The sequence below is a fragment of the Fistularia commersonii genome, chromosome 2 (genome assembly GCF_037954325.1).
Source record: "Fistularia commersonii isolate RoL2024-O1a breed Wild chromosome 2, RoL_Fcom_v1.0, whole genome shotgun sequence".
NCBI lineage: Eukaryota > Metazoa > Chordata > Actinopteri > Syngnathiformes > Fistulariidae > Fistularia > Fistularia commersonii.
Genome location: NC_141285.1, coordinates 24,424,409 through 24,449,632, shown reverse-complemented (window position 1 = coordinate 24,449,632; position 25,224 = coordinate 24,424,409). Strand labels below are relative to the sequence as shown.

Here is a 25,224-nt window from a genome sequence, read left to right as displayed (position 1 = left end):
TCTGGTCAAGCCGACGTCGAGTCCGGGAAGGTCTTTTGGAAAAGGCGAAGATCCGGGGTCGGTCATACGTCACTTTTGGAGAACTTTAGAACCTGAGTTGAGTTCCCTATCAGCAGATGTTCCAAACTTCACATGTGGAAGCTGCGACCGACACCTGGACTCGAAGTTCTTCCAACCTGCTGAGGGAGCAAATTCAACCATCTGGGCTTCTGAGCTCTGCCGCCCCCTGGTGGCCTGGAGATGTACGACGCTTCTCTTCCGAAAGCCGATTTTCCGAAAGTCCAAACTACCCAAACGTAGGAACTCCTAAAGGAATACGAGTAACGTTGAGGAGCATCTATGGCCTGACAGACAGAGGAGGCGAGATCTTCTTCGTCCAGAAGCTTTATTGATAATTGTTTACATCTCACAATGCATTCCACAAACACGGCTCCGCGGGGAGCGATTTACCGTCACAGCTGAAGTATGGAGTTTGATCATTCACAATTAGACTTGCATAACAAACAAATGCTCGGAGCTTGTTTTTTTTTTTTTTTTGTTTTGTTTTTTTATTTCCCCCCCCCCAGAGGCGCGGAGCTGCTTCTCCACGACCCTCGGACTGTTCTTCACGTGAACCATCTGGATGAATGTAAACGTGTTCCTTCCGGGTTTTGGTGCTCGACGGCGGCGATGACATGGAAAGAAGGACTTCGCGTGGAACTTATGTTTTGTCTGGCAAACGTTTCTAGATGTTTCTAGCTAGTTACTCAGAAGCAATGACTTTTTTTTTTTTTTTTTTTTTTTTTTTTAATTTATTTAAATGGCGACCCCAGCCACCGCCCCTTACATCTGCTCGCCAATCCGTCGCCGGCGGTGTGGAGGAGACGCCACGCGGTTACCGAGGAAACAGGCCCGAAGAGCTGGAGGACAGGAAACCACTAAAAACGTTCACTGCGTCACCAGGAGAGAAGAAACACGAGGCCGCCGGACGGCAGCAGGAAAGACAAGAGGGAAAGAAAAAGAAAAAAATAAAATAAAAGGGAACGACCCGGAGGTCAACTGACCTCCGATTACACACTGGGGGGGTCCTTCAAATGTGTTTCTACAAGTTTCAACATCTGGCAGAAGCAAACATCTCAAGAAGAAAAGGAGGTGCTGGGACCTGCTGGCCTGCTGCTTCCAGAAAACTAAAAGGTTCTGACACTGGAAAAGAAAAGCTTTATTTTGACAAAGAAAGTGAGGAGGGCTGCGTCTGAACCAAACCCTCCCCCTTCTCCACCTCCACCTCCACCTCCTCCGAAGACCTCCAACTCTTCCTGCTTCTTCCTTCACTCGGCTTTGCGTTTCATCCCAGGAACCTTCGCCTGGATCCTGGAAGACAGAGGACACCTTCAGTACCTTCTCACGGCTCCACGGCCTGGACCAGAACGGGGACCAGAACGTGGACCAGAGCCTGGACCAGAACGTGGACCAGAGTCTGGACCAGAATGTGGACCAGAACATGGACCAGAGCCTGGACCAGAGCGTGGACCAGAACGTGGACCAGGAGGCTTCAGATCCAGGTGGATCTGCGAAGAACGTTCACTTACTTTCCGACGACATCTTTGATCTGGTTGTTGACCAGAGCCAGGTAGTGGTCGATCTGAGCCTGACACACACACACACACACACACACACAGTCAAGGTGAGTGATAACACAGTGCCCAGATAAGTGTGTGTGTGTGTGTGTGTGTGTTCCCTGATGGTAACCTGCAGATAACACATCTGAACTAGTTTGGCTCCAGGTGTGTGTGAAGGATCAGGGTTGGACACCTGAAGCCCAGCGTCCAATCAGCAGCCTGGATGTTGAGGCTGCTGTGGAGTTATGGACCAGAACCTCCTCAGATCTACAAAGGTCTACTTGGTGTGTTCTAAGGGAGGACCGGAAGAAGCTGGTCTTCGCAGCGCAGACCAGCGAGGAGACCTCCACTGAGGAGGTTTAGGGTTCCTTCATCTGAGCTCTGGTCCTTCAGAGCTGCCAGATGTTTTGAGTGTGGAGAAGCGCTGCGCGGCGAGGGGCTTCTTACCTGGTGTTTCTCGTAGACGATCGGGCAGCTGAAGGCTCCAACCACGGCTGTGGGGGAGGATCGGGGTTACAGATCAATCTGCTGCTCAGTCAAAGTGTCAAGACATGGTTCTGCAAAGCGTGATGGGAAACATCTCCTCACCCAGGATGACCAGGGTCAGGCCGTTGAACAGGGCGCCCACGTAGGTGAGGATCCACATCAAGACGGCAAACTGCAGGACAGAAGATCAGGAGGTCAGGGATGTCAGGGTCGGATTTGGTGTGTGTGTGTGTGTGTGTGTGTGTGTGTGGACAGCCTCCCGACAGCTGCAACATCTGAAGCTGCTGGACTGAGGAGAGTCATCTGCTCCACCTTCATCTACTCATATATCACTGGCTTCGGGAGAGGATTCACACACACACACACACATGCACACACACACGCACACACACACACACACAAAAACACCCAGAGAATTGTCCACAGATGACCTGTGGCTGCAAAGACCTTCAGTGTGTTGGACCAAACGTTGAAGACACAGTAGATATAAACCGTTGATGAACTCCACGACAAACAGGTCCTCTATCTTTCCTGAACATTGACTAGAAGCTCCTGAACTGACTCCACCTGGACCTCCTGCAGATGTTGGAAGTGACTGGTTTGGCCCCGGAGGTCAAGGTCCTTTGGTTCTTAGAACCAGGTGGACACAAATAAGAGGAATGTTCCCCGACGGTTCCTTCAGCAGATACTCCTGGGATTCGGTCTCCTGGCCTCCAGCGGTCCAGGAGACGACTTCTGACACAGTTGGACTTTAGATACTTCCGGGGTACGACTGCGCGCCGGAGCTGTGAGCTCCTCCTCACCTTGATGGAATCCACCAGGTCCTCCACCAGGAACAGGCGCCGCAGCTCGCCGATGGTCTTGTTGAGCTTGGCCAGAACCACGTCGCTGTACTTGTGGACCATCTCCTCGGAGAGCGCCACCTCCTGGTCCAGGTACTGCCTGAGGAGCGCAGAGGAGAGACGTCCCATCACTAGATCTTAGAACTTCGACAAATACTTTAGTTTCCTCTCCAAGACCGGCGGCCCGGGAACCGACGAGCATCCTGGAGGCTGAACAATAATCCGATTCCGGGTGAGGAACATCTCCGCTCCTCCGCGGTTGCCGGGCAGACCCGGGAGCTGGGACACGCGGTCACATGACACCTTCTGCCGCGGCCGTCAGCTCACCGTGCAGCTTAGGGCTAATCTGAGCGGGCACGGCGTGCAGGCCAGCAGGAGGATGAAGAAGAGCGGAGAAACACCTGGGGGTTGCAGGGATCCATCTGCTCCGCGGGATGAAAACAAAAACCTCGCGCCTCCTCGGACCTTCGGCGAGAAGGGGTCAGAAGAGCTCTCGGCGCCACTCACTTGAACGGGTGACCTTCATCGGACTTCTGGATGGCCTGCAGGATGCCTTTGTATATCCTGAAGCAGATGGTGACGGACAGCAGGGCCAGGCCGATGTAGGAGCAGATGCTCACGATGCTGCACACCGTCAGGGACAGGAGGAGCAGCAGCGCGGCGCCGAACACCACCCCTGTTGTCTTCACATCGCGCCAGTAGAGGAGATCCACCACTGCAGCGGGAAGGGAGAGCAGATTGTTACCTTCTAGCGCAGAAACCGGCTCCCGTCCTGAAACAAACCCAGATAGTGACGCCGTTAAAAAAAAAAAAAAAAAAAAAAAACGGATCGGAAAGCGAAAACACAGAAAGGGTCTTCGTCCTTTCTGGGTCAGCTTGGATGCTCATCGCAGCGGCAATTAGCGGCTTGGCTCTTTAACCGCCCCCGATCCGGTCGGGGCCTCCGGCGACACGGCGCATTACAAACGAGAGCGACGTGGCTGCAGAGCCCGAGCGGATCAGGCTAATTCCTGGTCACAATGTGCATAAAGAGAACCCCTAATCAGACAGTCCGACGGAACCGGCGGCGGACACGTGGTTGGCGGGAGGGGAGCGGAGTCCACTGGTCGGTCTGCTTTGCATCTCGGAGGCCCTCTGTCAGTTCAACAAAAGGAGAAGACGGCATCTGCAGCCTGTGACTCAACCCCCTTCGCTGAACCTGCTCTTCCTTTGCCTTCTGGACTTTCTTCTGTTTTTTTTTTTTTTTTAAACACGGGCGTCATCATGACGGCGCTCGGTATGATGTAACAAACCCACAATCCGATTCTCGGCGCTGGCGTTCGGCATCCGTGCGGCTCTGCACGTTCTTCACCGCAGCTTCTGTCATCTGCCTCCTTATCTTCCACGCCAAGGGTTCACAGGAACTCCAGCTCTGCCGCTTGGTAACAGCGGATGGGCTTGGACGGAAACAGCTAACAACTAGTAGCGGCCGGCAGTGCCGTTCACCGGTTGTCTCTGCTCTCACTGAATGTCAGTTCGTTTCTGGAAATTCTACAGCGGAAATGTCTGAATAACATTTCCGCTGGATTCAATTCAGGAGCCTGCCTGCACTGTGGGGAGAATGAAGAGCGAGTGCTTACTGGCGGCTAACAACGTGCCAGCGTAACCGGCTAATTCACATCTGAACATTCAAATCAAAGTCGCTTAAATAAACCGTTCTGCTCATTCTGACAGAAGAGCAGCAGGGATTACATCCTCGATATAAACAGACGATCGACAGTTCCGTCATTTGTAATCGGACTATTGATCATATTATTGATACATACCCACATAGCTAACAGTAACCCGAGCCTGAAGGACAAACTCCAGCCATTGATGTGCATTTAGTACACTAGTGTCAGGCGACTGTCCAGGCCACCGCAGGCTGGGCTCTGGGGCTCACAGGTGCTTCCGGAGGCCCCGTGTCCCCCATCGAGGACACCCATCGGTGGCGACCCTCCTGGGAAACAGCTGAGCTCTTGACCTGTGGCGGGCGCCGGGCACGCTTATGTTTCACCGGGGAATTCCGGGAAGGTCAGTGGACATTATTAGACGTCAGGGGTCCGGGTTTCCTGCAGGCCCCCGCGGACCCGACACATGCTGCTCTTTGACGGTCATGTTTAGAGGACACGCCGGAATTTGACAGTTTAAAGTTTCTGACAGACTTATCTGCATTTGCACATCTAAACAGGACGTACCGGAATGATTTCTTTTACATTGGGAACGACGGCGTTGGGGTAAAAGTGCAGAAAGGAAAGGAGGTAAAGGAATTCCGGGGTTTCAGCTGCTGCAGAATCAGACAACTGTGGGCCGGTGCTGCAGAGATTAGCGATCCACATCCAAATCCCCAACAGCCCACACCTCTATTCGCTTATATATTACAAACACCTCCACCCTATCTCAGAGGCTTCACTGCAAAATCTCAACCCACAGAGTCATCACAATTCCTGCAGCTACAACTGTTATTTTAGTAAGGGACAGCATGGCGCAGGGGGCGATTGAACATTGCTGCATGGAACCAACTCCTCATGAATTTCCCACGAGGGATTAATACAGTATAATAAAGGTGATCATGGAGGCTCACATCCCTGGTTGGTACCAGAACTAACACGCTCACTAACCTCAGATAGGACTGCTGACAAGCACAACGGGATTTAAACAAACAGGGAGGCTGCAGAGCGAGGTGGTACCGACTGACTGCATTCAGAGGGGGGGGGGGGGTGAATATTTCTGCTTTATGGGCTCAATAAACACTGTTTGAAAGGCCTGCAGGCAGACACACCTGCTCCCGGTCCGGCTCCTGCCTCAAGCAGACGTTGGGAGTGCTTTCCCCTCCATGAAACACACCTGGATGTCCCTGCAGCTGCAGGCCAGGCCTCTGCCTCTCTGGAAGCAGCAGCTGCACACTAACAATACCGACGCTCAGCCGGAACCTGCCGCTGCTAGGCAACCGCTCCCCCGCTGAGCTCCTGCCAGGTGTTCCGGGCTACGGAGGTGTCCGGTGGCTGGAGGTTTCCAATAAAGACCCGCGCTCTTCAGAGCCGAAATACATCAATAAAACGAAGGAGTTTAATGTCTGGGGGTCGTGTTTCCTCCCCGGGGGTTAAATGTGAGCGTTAACGGCTCATTAGTGCGCGTACTGGCTCGTTAGCTGGCGGCGCTAGCTGCCGAGCTAACGGCGCTAGCTGTCCGGGGGAACGGCGCTAGCTCCCCGGGTGAAGAGCGCTAGCTTCCCGGGTGAACGGCGCTAGCTCCCCGGGCGAACGGCGCTAGCTCCCCGGGCGAACGGCGCTAGCTGCCCGGGCGAGCGGCGCTAGCTCCGCGGGCGAACGGCGCTAGGTCGCAGCGTCGGCCGGTGTTGCGACATGTCGCCCGCCTGGGCTGCCGTTGTTCAGACAATGGCTTTCGGAGAGGCGGCGGCGGAGGAGGAGGGGAGGCAGAGCGGGAGGAGGGACCACGTCGCGGTCCAAATGTGGCCGCCTGGCTACATATGGTTGCGGGCGTGAGAGTCGCCGGAGCCCGGCTAAAAATAGACCGCGCATCAGTCGGCTAAACCCGGCCGCCGATCCCTTTTCCACGACCATCCGTGTTTTATCAAAGTCCGGGGGAAAATCTCTTCCATCCGGCCGTTTATCTTAACCGTCAAACGGCAGCGTGTCATCTGACAGCCACGGTCGGGCGTCTCGCCGCGTTCACCAAACGTCAAACGGTCCGGCGTGACCTCCGCGGGGCGGCCCGGTCCCTCTCTCGCCTCCCCGGGCTCGATCCCGACCGCGCTGCCGGCCACCGCACACATCGAAGCGGACTTAAACGCGACACGACCGCGGTAAAATTCGCGACCGCTCGAAAAGACCGGAGAGGCTCGGTAAACAAAAGATTAGGAGAAGACTAACCCTGCTTGGCGTCCATCTTGAACCTGCGCTCAGCGTGCGGCGGCGGCGACTCCGCCCGGCTGACGGCAGCGGACCGGACGGACATGCGCAGCTCGGCCCGCCGGCCAGGCGCGGCGGGCGGGCCGGGAGAGCCAGAGCCGGAGCCGCGGTTCCGCCGGGGTCGGCCCGGGGAGCGCTGCCGGTGGGCTTCTGCAAAGGACGTGCCGGCGCCATTTCATTTTGGAAAAGAGATCACTTAAAACACGCCAGTAGTGAGAGGAGATCTATTTCCGGTGTTATTTTGTAAAGCGATTCAATTGTAGCGCGTCTATCCCATGAGTTAACTCTACTTCCGGTTTTATTTTCTAACGCAATTATTCTATTTCCGGTTGTTGTGCCAGAATTGGGCTCCCAGTGTTTCAGGGACACTTCTGATGTGTCTGATCTAAATCAGGGTTAATCCATGAGAGTAATCATCTAACTGGTCTAACGCCGTGGTTTAGTGCCAGCATTCTAACCACACTTAAAATGCAGAGTTGAAGCATCCTTTTTGCTGATGGATTTCACGCGAAAAAGAGTTGCATTCATGTAACTTCAATTTGCTTTCCCCGCACATTCTGTCCCAGCTTATGGGACCTCAAATCACCAGAGAGACAAAGCCCTTCAGGGAATGACTCAGGCCAGTTTTTTTGCTAAAAAACACATCCTGGGCTGGATTCCCTGGATTCCCTAGGGTTACTGAGCCTCACTGATGCAGCTTCAAGCCTCTTCACCCACTGCGGCCAGATTCTGTTTGAAAACCAGCAATCTACCGTGGTGGATTTATATTTTTAGCCAGGAGCCGTGGGGTTGGGAAGCAGAGGGACGGGTGCTCTGAATCAACAGCACAGTTTTCCTTGGGTTTCACTCCATGTTTTGTAGACAAGACGTTCTTGCAGGTTGTGGTTTTCTTCCTGACTTTGAACGCACAGGAAAGAAAGGCACTGCTGTCTGCGTGATACAACGCTGTTTCCTCCTTGATCTTGACGGTTTCCACCGATGTAGAAACGGGGGGGGGGGGGTAACCTCACTGTTGGGTAAAACTAACAGTCAGATCCGCAGGCCGAGATTAATGAAATGCGTAAATGAGCCCAGGAGCCGTAACTTTCTGATGATTTGGACAATTTGGAAAATCACACACACACACACAGGCTGCACAACAAAACTACCTCTATGGAGTTTCCTCACTCGCATGTTAGACACTGATTGACAAAGTTTAGGCATGTGGTGTCATAGCGGCGCTGGATGAGGTTCAAAGTTCAGCAGAGCCACACCAGTTCACTTTTGTGGGTCAGGGGCCATCAGTTACGAAGGCAGTGGGTTTGTGATAGGGATTAGGGCAGAGGCAGCGGACTGGAGGTGTGTTGCATAATCAGACTCTAAAAGGACAACTGGCTTCAGAAATGCCAAGCAGAGAAGATTAGAGATTTAAGCTCAGCCCACAAAACAAGTGCACGTCAACAGATCCAGGAAATGGAGGCACGAGAAAGACTCCATGTAAGGGCACAGACGCTGTCTGGGAATATCAGGTGCGTGCTGGGAAAGCGGCGACGTGAACCCACTGCAGGAACCACAGGCTTTAACCTTTAGGGTGGACCGGGACGTTCTCCGTCCGTCACGCCATGAGGACGGCTCGTCCCCTCAGAAGGGACTAGAAGCAGCAGTGGCCTGGAGGAGGCCTCATTTCTGAGAGGCTTGACTAACAGGAATGGCTCTTAAATGAGTAGAAAACTCCAGGAATCCACAGACATTAGCCACGGCTTTCCAGAGCGACACAGCGACACTTCTGTCCTCTGGATAATTGGCCGTCTATAAAAACTCCCAGCTGAAAACCAGAGCCCGACGTCGGTTCCAGCGCAGGAAGGCCATCACACTGCCTGGGGGACGGGACCCTCCTCCACGTCACACACCATCATCAACGCATGTAGAAGCACTTTAAAACAGACCAAGTCAAAGTCACACACACTCCTATCAGACCAGCTGCCACACGTTGTGCCACTTCACCCTCCTTTGTTCAACACAACTGCAACAAAATGACGACTAGATTGTGTGTTGTGAAGCGTAGCAATGACACACACACACACTCAGACAGCACAAAGGCCTCAGTGTGGGGATGCAGAGCTGCGGCCGCTTTACGTCCTTGGATGCCTAAAGAGCAGGACACATGACGATCAGCAGGCAGAACGTAGCAGAACAACCTGACGGTCAACCAAGTTCTCTTCAGGTGGAGGGTGAATTCATCCATGTGGGCCGTCTAATTACACATGTCATATACATCAGATGGACCTTGGATCTGCAGCTGAGCATTCTGAGCAACTGATACAGTGTCAGTTATTGCTCTTACCCAGTATTTCTTCCTTCGAGCGGACAGTACTGCTAAGTTTTGTTTTCTTGTGAATATTTCTATTGCATCCCCTTCAAATTGTGCTGCGCTTCAAGAAGATTTCTGACGACGGGATGGACATTGGCGAGGACCTCGGGCTGCACACAGACGCATATTTGACTAAATATAATCAAGGATTCTGATCAAGGCCTGGAGACAGAGGGCGTCTCTGAGGCTTCCACTACTAGGTCTCCTGAAGGTTGCAGGATTTCTCCTGTTATTTATCTTAAATCAAAGAGCGGCTAAGGTAATGAAGGCATCCGTTTCCAATCCTCGTCCTCTGCTGGAGGTCCTCGTGTCCGGAGACCCATACGAGATGCAGTGAAATTGATGCAGTATTGTGGATACACAATACATGGTGGTACCGTGCCGGGTAACGTGGAGTAATAATGAACCGGCAGGACTGCAAGGACGTCCGTGTTCTCCCGAACACTAAACAGAACCCTGGACGCTCCTCGTCATGCCGGGGGAAACACACCGTCTTTCCGTCTTCTCAGCTGTCAGCTGCCTCAAATCAGAAAGAGATGAGCGGTGACGACCGGAATCAGAGAAGACGAGCCGGAGCAACCGTCTCTCTGGAGTCACAGCCGGAATCCAGACACTCAAAGACAGCATAGTGTGAACATCCAGTGAAGATGGTACTCGGCGCTGCAGGACCCTGAGGTCCAGCACACCCGGCTCCGGCCTGACTCCCCTCCGCACCGCTTGCATATCCCTGGCCCGCTGGCCGGTCCAAAAGAAGCTACCTTGAGTCACGTTGCACACAAATCCTTCCTCCCTCTTCCAGGCTACCTTTGGTCACGGTGGCTGCCGCCCAAAGGCTCCGCCTGCCAGAGAAGGCTGCAGAGCAATCTGCATCTCACAGCCTCCCACCGAACCGGCAAGGACACTGCCTGCCGCTGAGTCACAGTGACAAGGGTCATCAGAGCGGAGTCATCTGCAGGGAAGCATTCTGCCCGCCGTGAGGAACCGGTAAACGCGGCCCGGACCCTCCTGGAGTTTACAAACATCAGCTGAGCAGGCAACTTCAGCCGTGACAGCTGCAGCATCCCAGACAGCGGTCAGCTCTCACAAACAAACACACACACACACAGAGGAAGAAATGGTGATGTCCGTCCTGTGTCGGCGCTGGAAGGAAAAGCCCAAGCGAAGCGTGGAAGATGGAGGGATACCCTGCTGTCTCCACGGCTGGGCGGCAGCCTGGGGCTCCTTCTGGTCTACAGAGTTGTTCTCCATCCGTCCGTCCGATCAGCGAGCGCACATTCCACACCGAGGAGGCGAGTGTGACTGAGGGTGCAGCAGGAGGCCGGAGAGAAGAGAAGGAAGGGAGGGAAGGGGGGGGAGAGAGAGAGAGAGAGAGAGAGAGAGAGAGAGAGACGGGCTTCCTCCGGGGGAGACGACTGCAGTGAACGAGCAGTCAGCTGACCGTCTGCTGCCGCTGCTCTGACGCAGCAACTATAAACGTCTCCGCCCTCCTCCTCCTCCTCCTCCGTCATCCCTCCTTCCCTCCCCCCTCCTTCCTCTTTACGACACTTTCCCCATCCCCCTTTTCTTCCTCCTCCCCTCCTTTCTCCCCAATAACTTCTTCCCCCTTCTTGGTTTCCCTTCCTCATGCTGACGAAGCACAAAGGGAGCGCGTGGAGGATTTGTGGGGTGTTTGTGTTTTCTGGAAACGTCGTGCTGTGGAGGCTTGAAGGTCAGTCAGAGTCAGTCCTCCGTCCTGCTTTCCAGGGACCTGCAGTCATTGTCTGGGACACAAGCTGCTTTGTTTTTGTTTTATGGAGCAGGTATGATGAGGAAGCTAGCAGCCATCTTCTCCTTAGGGCTGCTCCCTTCAGGGGCCTCCACAGCCAATCACGAGCCCCGATCTACCCCTCGGCCAATCACGTGCCCCGATCTAACCCTCTCCTCTCACACCAGCAAACGTCATGTCCTTCTCCCGTTCATCTGCTAACCGGCTCTCTGGTCCTCTTCCAGACCTCACTGAGGCAGGAAAATGTAAACATGTGCGCTAAAATGAGCATGTCGTAGTTTATCGGTGGAATAATGGACTTCTGGAAAGGTGTGTTGTTCCTGTATATGACTGTGTAGATGTCTGAGGACAAGCTGCTGCGTCTGTGGGACCAAACTGTGGACCTGCAGTGGATCTCCTGCGCCCCTCCAGGGTGGCAGTCACACAGGTCTCCCACCAGAGGGCGCCCCCGACTTCTTTAACAAGGGCCTCCTCTCTGAAGGGAGATCTTCCTAGATGGTTCGAGCCACCGAATGTGCCAGCCGGTCCTGGTCCGATACTCTGCACAAAAACACTGCGGACGCCAGCGTCATCCAGGTCAAAGGTCAAACAGAGAGGGGAGACTTTTAGCAGTTTGACTTGCGGAGGGAAATCATAGTATCGTCACAGTGTTCTGACATTACTAACAGATGACAAGGAGCTCGCAGACTAGACCATCACATTTTCTTTTCCTATATAAATAATGTTTTCTCAGTGTTGGGCTGCTGTTTGGACTAAAACTCCCTGAGTATTTAGGGGTATCAAGGATGTGGAGGTTCAGAGCAGGCCGCTACACATCACCAACTCGAAGCTGCTGTCCTGCCCTAACACAAGGAAATAAAAAGACAGGAGAGTAAAAAGAAGCCACTCTGATAGAAGGTAGGAGACTGACAAGTAATGGTGCTAAAACAGCAAAGGCGAGTCTCCTGCTGGATCTCAACTGGTTCTACAGCTCTTGTTAGTCCGCTGTCAGAAAGATACACAGGACCAGCCGCTAAGAAAAACACACCTGGACGGGCTCGTGTTCCATGAGGTTTCTGAGGGTTTGTATGCCGCGTGTTTTATGATCTTCGACCTGAATCTTCCACCAGAAAGACCTGACTCACAGTTTAGGAAGCTCGAGAAACCCTCCTGTAGAACAAGGATGTGTGTAGAACAGTGCGTCAGCAGCGTTAAGGCCAAAACCCCCGGGTATGAAAAGACACACCCAATCCCTCCTAAGGAGGCGGTGTGTGGAGCTGCATTCACACACACACACACACACACACCTCCTCGGACACCTGCACCCCTGAGGATCTCCTGCCTCTGCAGATCTCGTCCGGTGCTGAGGTCAGGACAGATCCACCCTCGCAGCGTCACGTTGTGTAATGCTGAATGTGGATTCTGGGTGGGAGAACCCTCGGCGGGCCCTTCTGGTGTCGCAATGCAGGGGGAGGGGGCTTTCATTAGCGCGCACACACACACACACAATAAGCACAAAGTTCAAAAAGAAAGCATCCAAACACTGGTTACACAGTAACTGCTGCAGCGCTCCACCGCCCTGGCCTCAGGACAGCTTCACAAACACCTGAGTCATCCCTTAGGAAGGCGGCCGGGCCGTCGGGGTGATTCATCACCTTCTAAAAGCTCAGACAGCCATTGATCAAGCAGCCCCTCGATCCGCCGCTGCACCGCGGCTGCAGCGTTCGGATAATGACCTCAGGGAACAAGATGTACTACGAACGCCTCCGAGTGGAAGCATCACATCTGCATGCTCCCGTTATGTGAGGAGCCTCAGCAGGAACCTGCTCCGTCATCTTCTATACAGGCCTCTAAGGGCCATTAGAAAGCCTGACATAATTAATACATTTTAGGATAATTAACCCCCTCCCTCTCTCTGACACACACACACACACACACACACACACACACACACACACACACACACACACACACACACACACACACACACACACACACACACACACACACACACACACACACACACACACACACACACACACACACACACACACACACACACACACACACACGGCTGTGGTGCGTATTTCTGAACTCTAAGGTGAGAAGAGGCCAAGATATTAGCTAAAGGGTGGACAGACGTCCGGTGTGGTCAAAAACCCGACCGATCACAAGGCAATACATGTTCTGCTCCCACCATCTGTACCATGGGTCATGCTAAACATACATATGGTGTGTATTCAACAGAGGGTTGTCTGCCAGCACCATCAGGGCGGCCTTGGGTGGGGGAGGTGCTCCTCAGAGCTCCTCACATGGGATTTATTAACATCTCAGTGACTGTTATGATGCTATCCTAACAGAGGCAGGAGGTTCAGACACTGGACAAATTTTGGACACCTCTGCTTGTTTAGCTGGAAGAAGCGGACTGTCCATGATGCCTTTGTCTCCTGCTCATTCCTAATCACTTTCTGAATTCTTTTCTGCCTGGAAAATACACACCTTCAGAGGCCATCTATAGAAGACCTGATGTTTCAATAGTCTACACGGAGGTCACTCCCAGTCAGGTCACATTTCAAATCACTTTAGCTGCTACAGTGTTGACGGTCGGCTGCGAGGACACCATAGAGGACGTGGTGGGAAGCAGCATGTTGGGTTTCACTTCGATATCCCGGGTTATTCCCGGAGAAAAAGCGGCAGCTAAAAGCAGACAGTAACGTAAGCCGGTACCACAGGGCAGACATTCCCCAGGGTGGACCTTCCTGCTTTGGGTTCACACTGCGGATCGTTTAGACGTGGACTTTAAGTGACACCTCGTACGACTAGAAAAAAAAAAAAAAAACTTGAGAAAAAGTTGACTTACCGTAAGCATCTTCAGATTAAAAAAAAAAAAAAGAGGAAGTGATGAGTGACAGTGGGAGGGGTTATGCTAATGACACAAATACCAAAATGCAAAAGTTTGATCGCAACCAAACAGATAAAATCAGGCTCGGAGAAGATGCCAGGCCCGACGGACAAAGGAAATGCAAAACTGGATGATGCAAGAAAGAAAGAAAGAGAAAGAAAGTGATGGGTCTTAAGTTAGCGATGGCTGTGGAGGGTCGGGTCGGGGAGCGGCAGGAGAACAAAGGAGTGCAGATGGAAATGATGTCGATGATCATGGAAGGGCCAGTAAAACTGAGGAGGAGTGTGTGTGGGGGGGGAGGGGTTTCCATGCCAAAGCTTGTTTAGTTTACCTGCTTTTATGTTCACGTTTGGCATCTTTAACTGTTTGCTCCCCTCCACGCTCTTCTTGGCGACCGCCTCCTCCGGTTGGCGGGCGGGGGAGTGGACGAGGGGGACTTGAGGCGGCGGGGGCTGCTGGATGTCCAGCTTCTCCAGCTCCGCCTTGCTCTTCTGGGGGGAGGCCTGCGTTAGGAGACGGTAGGAGCTCTGACTGGGAGCCTCTTCAACCTCGGGCTGCGGGGCTTCTACCTTTGCCGGTGCAGAAACCGGAGCCACGTCCTTCTGCTCGAAGCTCAGATCGTCATCCATGGGGATCCCCGGGGCCTTTGAGGATGCGAACTTGGAGGTATCCAGAGCCTCCAGAAACTCGTCGATAACTCCCCTGGGTGGTCTCTCGATGAACTCGAACTCTTCGGACGAGACTTCGTGCTCGGAGACTTCCTCGGCTAACTCGGGCTCATCCGTCTTCAGGTCGGTCTTCTCCACCTGGAAGCTGGCGGGGTTCTTGGCCATGGCTTCCAGAACCGGCGACAGCGAGTCGGCCGTGGGCGACTCCGAGTCGGAATCCTCGGCGGGCCCCTTTTTGCTCTGGAAGTCAAGCGGTTCAAACTTTTCAGGCATCTTGGGGGAGTCGTGGCTGGAAAACCAATCTTTCTGCTCAATCTTAACGGGTTCCTCTTCTTTGACGTGTATCTGGGTGGTGTCCTCCACCTCCTTAACAAGATCAAACGCACCGAAGGTTTTGTCCTCTTCCACTTTTTCTTTTTCGGGGACCTTCACCTCCATTTCCTCAACCATCTCCTTCAGCAGGGACACTTTAGCGTCAAGAGCAAAGGGGTTGTTCGCTGAAAGATTGATGGGAGGGTTGGGCGATTCCATCATCCTCCGCTGGAGAATGGGGCTCTGCTCCTCTGGACTTCCCTCTGAGGAGCCGGAGTCCATTTTGTCAGGGTTGCGCGGGGAAGACTTCAAGATATCTGGAAGCGATGGTGGCAGAGCGGCATCCTCCTCTTCCTCTTCGTCGCCCTCTTTAAGTCCACTCGGGAACTGGCTCATCGATTGCATGAGGGCGTCGGCCGCCTTGCTGTCCATCTTAAATGATTTTGCCTCGTCCAAGAAAGACGGTGGGCTATCCTGGGACTCGCCGGTTTGGCCGTACTGAACCAGATCTGGGGTGGGACTCTCAGACAACTTAGCGGCCCGATGGTCGGACTTTGAGTCACCGAAAAGAACCGAGCCGCTGTCTGCCAGTGGGGAATAGCCCTCAAACGGGTTGGCCGCCTTCTTCACCTCGTACATCAAGTCGTCTTCATCTTCAGACTGGGAGCCATGCAGGTCTGCCTCAAACCTGGAAGGGCTAACGGAGCCTGTGTCCTTGGGGAAGATATCCATGGTGACCTTGGAGCTGTCTTGAGATGATAGGAAGGGTGAATCCCAGTGCTCTGTTGGGTTAGAGGAGGCAAGGTGAGACTCAGGGACCATCATCTGGGGGGTCACAGGGGAAGGGCCAGTGGAGGACCTGTCTGAGCTAAGCAGCTTCTCCTCGGGTGAAAAGGAAACTCCGCTGTCTTCACATGGATTATGAGACCCCGGGTCTTTCCCTAAACTCAGATACGGACCGGCTAACGGATCCAGAAGGTGATCCTTATTCTCACTAAGGCCTGGCCCGGAGTCACCCTCTTCATCCTCCCAAGGCATGTCCTTGGAACGAGTACGGGGCACTTCCATGGAGAAGGGGCCCAGGAGAGCGGATCCTGCAGAAAGGGGCTGGTTGGGGCTCTCGGTCAGAGAGAGCTCTTCCAGAGAATCGGGGGAGTGAAGAGGAGAGAGAGGAGAGATGGGAGCAGGGGAATCACCCTTCTGCCCAAGTGCTTGAGTAGAAAGGGAGGAGGGAGAACGCAATACAGCACATATCAAAGACATACTCCATTCCTGAAGAATGCCCACCATACCTGGGTAAAAACTCTTGGGAGATCGGGACCTTGCTCAGATTGCTAGAAGGTTGGCTGTGGCTGGTGGACAGTGTGCCGGTCAATGACAAAGCCATGACTAGCTACCGGCAGGACCATAAAATGTTTATGATTAAACTAGTACCTACTCAAATTAAGGCCATTTGGCAGCAAGTTAATGTAGTGACACACTTCAGCATGCCCTGAAACCCCAAATCTTGCTCCTTGGCCCCCCCTGAATATTTTCTCCCTGCACTAAAGAAGTTAAACGGATGCATCAACTTCTCATGACTTAGATGACGAGAACAAGAGACAAGGGAGAAGTAAGCATTGCTGTTGGAGCCAGAAAGGGAAGTCAAGAGTCCTCACTGAGAAGCTGCTCCGAAGGGCAGACGCTCCAGCAACTTCTTTTGGTCAAATGACTCTTTCTTGACTTATGGCCGTCATCTGAGTCAAAAAGGGCGCTTGATAAAGACCAACCCTGACAAGATTTGGTATATTCTATGGTCGGTTCCGCTAATAAAATAGGAGACAAAGTTCCTCCGAGAACACGGTTTAGTTCCTCACTACACTGTTAACAGCTCGGAGGACGTCAGCCGTATTTTTGGGGGGTGCTTTGAAGCACCGATCTGTTCCTCATTATTCTGTGACTGAAAATACCAACTCGCGCTGAGCAACTTCCATGAGAAAGTAGCGCTGCAGGAATAAAAAAATAAAATAAAGGGTGGTATGTCAGACTATTTCTCCCTGTGGTCAGAAACTACAAAAAGCACCATGACACCAGAGGGCGAGGCAAATGCGTACTATATTTCAAAGTTGTGCCTCTTTTTTCCCCCCTCTGGTTAAGAAAACATACTTAAAGAAAGATGACAACCTGCCACAGTCAAGCCTAGCCAGCACTGACAAGTGATTGGGAGAACAACCTGGTCAGGTTCTCAAGGGTACAAATAGTGACTCAAAGTTTTGGGTTTTTTTTGCCCCAGGTCTGGCGGCAATTAACCATGCCAAAATATGCCTTTAAAAACAGTTTGTTAGGTGGAGGTAGATAATGATTCCTCTCAAGGAAGATTTTTTTTTTTTGGAAATATTTCAAAGAGTTAGCAAGTATACAGACACTAATGTTCCAGGTGTGTCAACCACTGAGGAGAATCATTAGCATTCAACTAGTTTATGTTCATTTTAGTCCATATCGGTCTAGTCTACAATAACAAGGACAGTCACAATGCAACACAACACAAACACAGGCAAAATCAAACATTTGGTTTAGTGTTTCATGGGGACAGCTTCACAAGCATCGTGTGCAGTGGGTACTACAGGTGGCAAATCTACTTCTGACATGCAAAGGGTTATTCTCGGCACTTAATCTAAGCGACTGGATAACAACAAGGAGGGATAGGTCTAAAGCAGAGAGGATGACAGAAGGTAGGCAGGGAGACACAGCGAACAGAGAACTTGCCTGTGGGGAATTGCATCAGAGGAAGAGGCTGAGCTTTAGAAGGAGAAGGTACATCTGTGGAAAAAAAAAAATAGAAGAAAGCAGCAGAGTTGAAATTGGTCAGTAGGGCAGCCCGGAAAAGCGACGCCAGAGGAGTGACAGGAAACATGCACTTCATCATGAATGACTAGAGAACATCTGATTCCAAAGCTAACACGGTACCGGCTAGCAGAATTGTTGTCTCGGTCACTTCGATCCTATGCTGACGACACTCAACTCTACCTCACCCCTTCCTCAGACAGAAGGCGGGAAGCCCAGGATACCCTTGCAGCGCTAAAGGCTTTGCTAGAATTTGTCTCCTCTGACAACAGTACCGTGAGGTGAAACCCCTTCAAGAAGAAAAACTAAGATTTGGCAAGGATTAACCCCTGGACGATCAAGAACCTGAGATATCCAGGACACCCGGCTGTTCTGCTCTGCCCATTCATAAAACCATGTGGGAAAAAAAAAAAAAAACTTGGACATGAAACATTCCTCGCACTATGACTCGTCTCCGCCTGAACTCTTTAAGGGTCTGGTCTGGCTACGTTCTTCTGCTGTCAGATGTTAACGCGCTCGCTATCGAGAGTTACATCTGTCTACTGGTCTGGTTGGCCAATTTTAGCACGGAACACATTGAGAAGATTAAGATGATAAAAAACTATTCACAAGGAAACAAGGCCGAGGAGAGTACGAAAGCGGCTCTGGAAAAAAACAACTCATTTTATAGCTCTTCAAGGAACAGTAACTTCCTTCCAAAAATGTAGAACTTCGAATTGGTAGTTTGGATAACAGCTACCGGCACTGGCGTCTGTCGAACCAGACCATCGTTTCCCACTTGAACACATTCAAAAGCAGGTCGGCACTGGTTTGGCCACTGAACTTTGTCCACCCCTATCCAGTCCGCAAACTTCTTCACATGGAACACATGTACTGAATGCACCTGAAATTCCTCACAGTGGTGCTTCTACAGGCTTGGGATTGTACAAACACAGTGAGCTCGGATGTGATTGAGGCGCACACACCTTAGCGGTGGCTTGTGTGTTTGTGTTACCATAGCAACCTTCCATTATCTCAGGGAAACAACATCAAGCTATCTAACAGTCAGTGTGTGTCCAAGCAAGTGAGGAGGACATTAGCTATATACTGTAATTTCCGGACTATTGTGCAGAGCTGAATAAAAATCGCACCGGCTAGCTGATCGCTATCTTTGTCTTCCTCTGGCGCACCAAAACCGTTAAAGTCGTCTTCTTCAGTGTCGGAATTGAACGACATTGGTTCGATGTGACGAGGCTAAACGTCTCGGCAGCACGAAGCTCGATAGCCGGCAAAAAAAAAAAAAAATCCACAAATTAGCCGCATCAGCGGTCAAAGCGTGCGATAGAGCGGCGGTTTGTAGCCCGGATATTACGGTTCTCGCATTTACTGCCTTCATCATTCAATATAAACATTGAGTTTTCTTAATGCCCAAGTGCACCGGCGCTTGGAGGCTGCGTTCTCTGGAACGGCCAGCAGGGGACCCTCCACATATTGTGAAACCTCTTTTCTTACTGGTTCCTAAGAGTCAGTTTCTAGTTTCGATGATCATATCCAGAAAACGGTCAAAGAAAGGCGCTGTTGGGGGAAAAAAAAAAAAACACGTGGTAGGAGAAGGCAGTTAGCGCGACGCTCCACGTGTCTTACAACCAAACTGCCAACAGTCAGCTGGAACCACAAAAATGTTTGCAGTTCCTACTCAAAATGTTCTCTCACGTATGTGAACATTTGCTTTAAAAGGACACGGCAGGTCCGATAAGATAACCCGCGGCAACGTCCCTGTCACGGCACGACATGAGGCGCCGTGGAGCTACAGGGGAGACGTCAAAGAGCTAACAGGGTGAACAACCCGAGGAGGAGGATCTGCACACCCACGCATGCTCAAAGACACCGCAGCTCCACGGCCATCGGGAGGAGAGCGCCGTCGGACCGCCGCAGCGCCAGTCGGCCCGCCAAAGGGAGGAAACCCGACTCCGAACCGCCGAGAAAGTCACAACACAAAGCTAATGAAATCAGGAGTGAGAAGTCGAAGTCTCCTACAAGCACTTCATTGTTTCAGACGAACAAACGCCGCGGGAAACAAAGGCAGGTTGTCCAAACATGCTTGCCACAGGATGATTAATCTAATTGTGGCTGGAAAAATCTCCATTCTTGAAACGACTTACTCATTCTTCACAAACCTGCTCGGGAAAAAAAAGGTCGAGAACCGGATGTGTGAACGAGATCGGCCTCAGGCTTGATTATGAAGGGATTTTACGCTTAATTACAGAGTGGTCGTCCTTCAAAAGGCCCCATTATCAACTCCCTTCCCACCAGGCTTCGGATCGACTCTGGGCCCGTGGAAAGACACGGAAGGGGCCGCAAAGATTTCATCGTGAGCGGGATTTGCCTTTTGTGAAGGAGAAGATCCCAGAAAACTCGTGCGACCCCGAGTCTCCGGCAGCGATTCTGCTTCACGAGGTCAAAGAGCTCAAACAATCATCGATGATCAAGAGCTAAGCGGTATCATGGCGTTTCATTCACCCAGGTTTGGAATCAATTTTACCACATCTGGCAATCTGATTAGGATTTGCCATGTGGATTCCGGCGATCGGGGCGGCTGGTTTGGTTACCTCTGCCGGCTGGGTTTGGGGTCCAGCGACGAAAAGAACCTAGGGTTGAACTGATAAAAAGGGTGATAAGTGGGATGATCGAAGGCACATTAACACGTGGCTCCAGTTTGGAGATCCGTCTCCCTGCTGCAGCCACGGAGGCCTCGGGTGGACACGTGGAAACGGGTGTAGCCGCCGGCTGCTGCTCCTGTCACTTATTTGCGGCCGAGTTAAAAACAAAAACACGGCACAAACGGGCCTAAAAGCCTGCGACTGCTTTCTCCCCTCTCTTCCCATCCACCTGACACATCTCAAGCTCTCCACGAACAGGCGGCGACAGATATGGGTGACCCAAAACCACCATGTAGGGCAGCAGCGATTGTTCCGAGGCCAGAGAATTAAGGGGCCTGTCACTCACGCTGTCTGACCGGGTGGGACAAAGGCCCGCTTCAGACACCTTTTGAGGCCCGAGACGTGCATCTCTGACGCAGGGCTGCTGCAGCGCCCATCAGATTAGACTTGTTTTTGTTGCCGGCATAAGAAGCTTTGAATTTACCGGCCTCAGGTGTAACGCACACTTGCATCTGCCAACAACCGCACTGAGAGGTCCATCTCCAAAACACCGGTGTTGTGACGGTACAACGCGCAAAGCCAACACGCATCAGAGACATGCTGCAAACGTTAAGTCAAAACTGGAAAGGCAACTCTTTTTTAATCCAATCTAACAATGTTTTTTGAAATTGTAGGATCAAAAATCATCTCTTTCAGTTTGATTAATTTCGGGCTGACGCTTACGGTGGATTTGGCAGCTATTTGCTCAAACATCAGCAAACAGCTGAATTAATTTGCACGGAGGTCAAAATCAAAGAAAATACAGGCGGATGTAAATTGCTGGAGTCAGCGGATCTGGTTATGATGTCATTGAATCCACAAACAACAGATCACGTTAGACCAGCGACAATACGCACAGAGATAAAAATATATATATATATCACAGCACTTTCAGCATCCATCATGACAGTTTAAAATGTTTACTTTCCAGTTGTCGCCGGTCATAGAGCACCGAGGGGCCGATCGACAGACGGAGGAGGACAGAGTCTCCCGGTTAGAAAATAAGAACCCTCCGAAGACGTCGGTCTATTGTTCGCTGGGCTCCGACCACAGCCTCATGTTGTATCCACCTCCATCAGTGGCCTTGCCAAGCAGCCCCACCCTGCCTCCCTGCTAGCTGCTCCTCCGGCCTGTTTACCTGCAATCTGCTAACATCTCGGGCCGGCTGGGATTTCGCCCCGCCTTGACCCGCCGCCCTGCACCATCACACAAATATAGACCCCCGGAGCCAGATCCTGGCAGCCAGGAGCCCAGGGGTGGAGCTGGGGGCCCACAGGCCTCCTGACGCCCGTTTGTTTTTAGATTTGGGGGGTTGGTTTCGGGTGGAGGTGGGATATGTGACAACAAGGCCTTTGACTGGAGAAATACTAGAAAAGTGTGGGGGTTTTATTTTCCACGGCGCTGCCGCCGGTCTCCAAGCGAAGATGAAATGCTGGGATGTCGGTGGGAAAGAGCCGCAGAGCGGATTCCTTTGTTGTGACTAATCTCCTGGTTACAGCTTTGGTGCGCCGTACGGTGCTAACACCCTGGCTTCCATTATCGGACAGTCGTATGTCTGACGCGTCACCTCTTCCGTGCTTTACGGTGGCTGAATCACGGGGACAACATAAAAAAAAAAACTCCTCGTCTTATCATTGCATTCTCAATATAATAATTATTAGAGGAATCGTCAAAAACGGCGAGGAAAACGGCATTATGCGTCAGAGCACAAAGTCTGCATTGACAAGATACGACACAATACCGTAAAAACATACAGTCACCCTCGCCCGTGTGTAAAAGCGGTTTCTATTCAATAAAAAGACACATCTAATGCGAACATCTCGTCTAACAAACGCATTTTAAGCCGGTCTCTTTGCCGCTTTGGAGCTCAAAAGACGGGTTTATCAACGAAGCGAGTGAAACGCCTTGTCCGATAATGGAACCCAGTTGCGGTTAGCAGCAGCGTGCACGCAGCGCAGTGTCGCGGAGCAGACGGGCGCTGTTCGCCAGATAAACAGACATCCGGAGCCGCGGGATTGAAAACACAAACCGGGGGACGTCCATCTCACAGCCCGGTTACAAGTTTACGGGATAACGGAGAGAAATGTGGAGCAGCGCGGTGCCGAAACACCCGGGCAACACCGAGCCGCACCGGGCTCCCCTCCGCCCGGTTGAACAGGTGGGCCGCAGCCCCGGAGCATCACCGGGGCCGGTGTGCCGGAACACCGGGGAAAGGCCGCTTTTTCTACCACTCGGTTCTTTTCTACTTTAAATAAAGTTAATAAGTACGTGCTGGCCTCCTTCCGAAGTAATTTTCCCGTCACCGGCGGAGACACGGAGCAACCGTTCCCCCAGGTAGCATCACTAGCCCGCTAGCCGGCTAACCGGTCCGCGGCGGGCCGCAGAGCCGTCCCCCGCCGGGGCGACATAAAGGTCCCCCGCCAAGAAAAAAAAATAAACTTTTCACCCCGTTCGGCCGGAAATAAATCAACAAAGTGGGTGAAAGCGGGGACAGCCCGGGTCCCGCCGCCCTTCAGAGCCCCGCTCGGGCTTGGGGCACCGCGCAGTGCTAGCTTACTTGATCCGGGGAGGCAGCGCCCGAACCCCGCAGACCGACTTTAGCCCGGACCGGCGTTACAGCCGCTCTGGGTTAGAGTCCGGTACCCCCATCCCCGAAAAACGCCTAGTCATCCCCGGGCGGACACTCACACGACGCTGGAGCCGGCGGTCGCTCTGTCGGCGCAGGCGTGTCTGCTGCCCCTGCCGGGGACGCAGCTGCTCTCCAGGCGGCGGGCGCGGGGAGGGCGGCGGGTTCGGGCTCGGGTTCAGGTTCGGGTTCCGGCTCCGCCGAGATCTTCGTCGTCTCCTCTTCGGCTTTGGGGGCCAACACTTCTGGCTCCTCGCTGTCCAGAAGGGCGTCGGGGATGGTGGAGTCGGGGAGGGCGGGCTCCGCGTCGGGATAGGGGTTGCTCAGGTCCGGCTCCGGCACCTCCGCCCGCTCCCCCGGGGGGCACAGGGCGTCCGCCTCCGACGGGCCGCCGTCCTCGGCTATGTGGCGTTCCAGCGCATCCTGAGCCCCGCCGACCAGGTCCACGATGTCTTCCACGCTGAAGAGGTCTTGTTTGGGCCGGTCCAGGTCGTAGTCCGGTTCGGGCTGGTAGTGTCGCGCCTGGTCGTCGAACAAGCCGGCGGAGGAGGAGACCTGCTGCCCGTCGCTGTCTGCCATTTTCTCTCCTTCCCCGGATCTCTTTCCCTCCTCGGAGCCCAAAACTCAACGACACAAGTTCGGGACACCTCACTTTCTAAGCGGGGGAACTGAAGTCCACCGGGACGGCGTGCGGAACCGGAACGGGTCCTCCCTCCGGTGGATCTGGCTGTGAGCAGCGGGCAACGGTCACAGCACGCCGGAGCAGGCAGCCTCAAAGTCGGACCAGGGCCGCTGGCGGCCACGCTAAAAGTAAAGAAGGCAAAGACTGGAACTTTACCGACCAATAGTGGCCGGCCTGTCGCTGATTGGCAGGTTGTCCAACCAATAGCGGTGCAGAAAATGAGCCGTCCTCCCCGCCCCCCGCCGGGGTTGAAAGGTGACACCTCCCCGGCGGTTCTTCAGGAGGAGCTCCAACTCCTGTTGCGCAGCAGAACTTGGGCTCCAGCGGGGCAGTCGTTGCATAACCTCCTCCTCCTCCTCCTCAGCGGGGTCCACACTAACGTGCTATGGTACATGTGGCAGAAAACTAATGGAGCTCTTGTTCCGTCGTGGAAATAAAACGTTTGCATATGTGTGTGTGTGGGGGTACATAAGCGGATGAGGTAAGAAGCAGAAGTTGCCCTGGATGTGTTTGACTGGCAGGCTCTGACATGGGCCTGCAGATGGGAGCGGCTCTGAGTACACAATGTACAAACTGCTGCACAACTGAACCTGCAGCACGTAGAAAAGCGAGTGTGTGCACCCGATTACCTGCAGACACACCTGTGCTGATCTACACCACCTCCTGGAGGAATCTCATCTTACTCACCATATGGGTCAAAAAACTGGTTTTGATAAGTTGAGCAGGTTCCCAACCAGGGACCAGCTGTTCTCCAGGGACAAATACCCTCAGGCACCGGTGGGTTTAGATACCCCACCTTCTGCACAGTAGCAGGACGTTTGTAGGACTGGGTTTTGTAGTGAATCTTACCGCATGTTTGCGAATGTAGCCCCGCCAGCTTTGCAGCCCAGTCCCTCTGAGATCATCCATATTCTTGAGTCCGAGGTGTAACGTTACACGCGGCCTAATATAATATCTGAGTGTATATGAGCGAGGGTATGGACGGCCCCGTCGGCTCGCTGAGGCGACTCCAAAAGCCAAACCATGACGATTTTGGGATCCATATCCAGACAAGGATCTCAGTCAGGAAAACACAGCTCTGCTTCAGGCCACTGTTTGCTAACGTAGCGTGATGTTTGCTAACGTAGTGTGTCTTTCACTAATTTGCTGAGCAAATTGCAAGAGGTATTTGTATTAAATCACCTGAAATAGAGTCAGAATTAACCGGAATCATTGAGGGTACGCTTTAATATTGACGATAATGTTTGTACATTTTGTGAAGACAACATTGAAACCAGTGACCATATATTTTTCTCATGCGAAAAAGTACAAGGCTTTTTGGGCTTAAACTCAAAAATGGGTTAAAGACAGTTTTCCATCGTCACCAGTTTCCTTCTCAAGAGATGACATAACATTTGTTTTACTTTTAAGCAACAAAAGAGATGAACTATGTGTCAATGTTATTTTAGGCCTGGCCAAGTTCTTCATTCAAAAAAAAAATGCAAAAGTGTTCCCCCAATTATACGTTCTTTATAAACCATTTTGAATTATATAAAAAAATCCTTAAACCTTATGGAAAAATCC

General features: G+C 52.5%; 1 protein-coding gene across 5 annotated transcripts; it reads right to left on the bottom strand.

Moving 5' to 3' along the window:
- Positions 1–368: 368 nt before the first annotated feature.
- On the bottom strand, positions 369–23,794 carry LOC147236816 (uncharacterized). 5 transcript variants are annotated; one of them, XM_086174454.1, is made up of 10 exons: positions 23,042–23,794; positions 17,598–17,651; positions 14,442–16,063; positions 14,204–14,375; positions 3,434–3,641; positions 2,888–3,026; positions 2,187–2,256; positions 2,046–2,092; positions 1,569–1,627; positions 369–1,350 (listed from the first exon to the last, which is right to left on the bottom strand). In XM_086174454.1, exons 1-10 carry the CDS (start codon positions 23,556–23,558, stop codon positions 1,308–1,310), a joined length of 2,931 nt encoding a protein of 976 aa, XP_086030580.1. In that variant the 5' UTR covers positions 23,559–23,794; the 3' UTR covers positions 369–1,307. The 5 variants fall into 5 exon arrangements, with proteins under 5 accessions (XP_086030580.1, XP_086030582.1, XP_086030601.1 ...); XM_086174456.1 differs by having other exon boundaries at positions 14,204–14,363; XM_086174475.1 differs by having other exon boundaries at positions 14,204–14,363; positions 14,442–15,634; positions 23,042–23,790.
- Positions 23,795–25,224: the final 1,430 nt, after the last annotated feature.

Bases quoted from the DNA above. Each gene is read 5' to 3' on its own strand.
- LOC147236816 (XM_086174445.1), bottom strand. From the start codon at position 23,558: ATGGCAGACAGCGACGGGCAGCAGGTCTCCTCCTCCGCCGGCTTGTTC. The intron at 3,642-14,203 runs GTAAACTAAACA...TTCCCGCTGCAG, and splicing joins AAACGTGAACATAAAAGCAG to TGGTGGATCTCCTCTACTGG. The intron at 1,628-2,045 runs GTAAGAAGCCCC...TGTGTGTGTCAG, and splicing joins TCGTCTACGAGAAACACCAG to GCTCAGATCGACCACTACCT.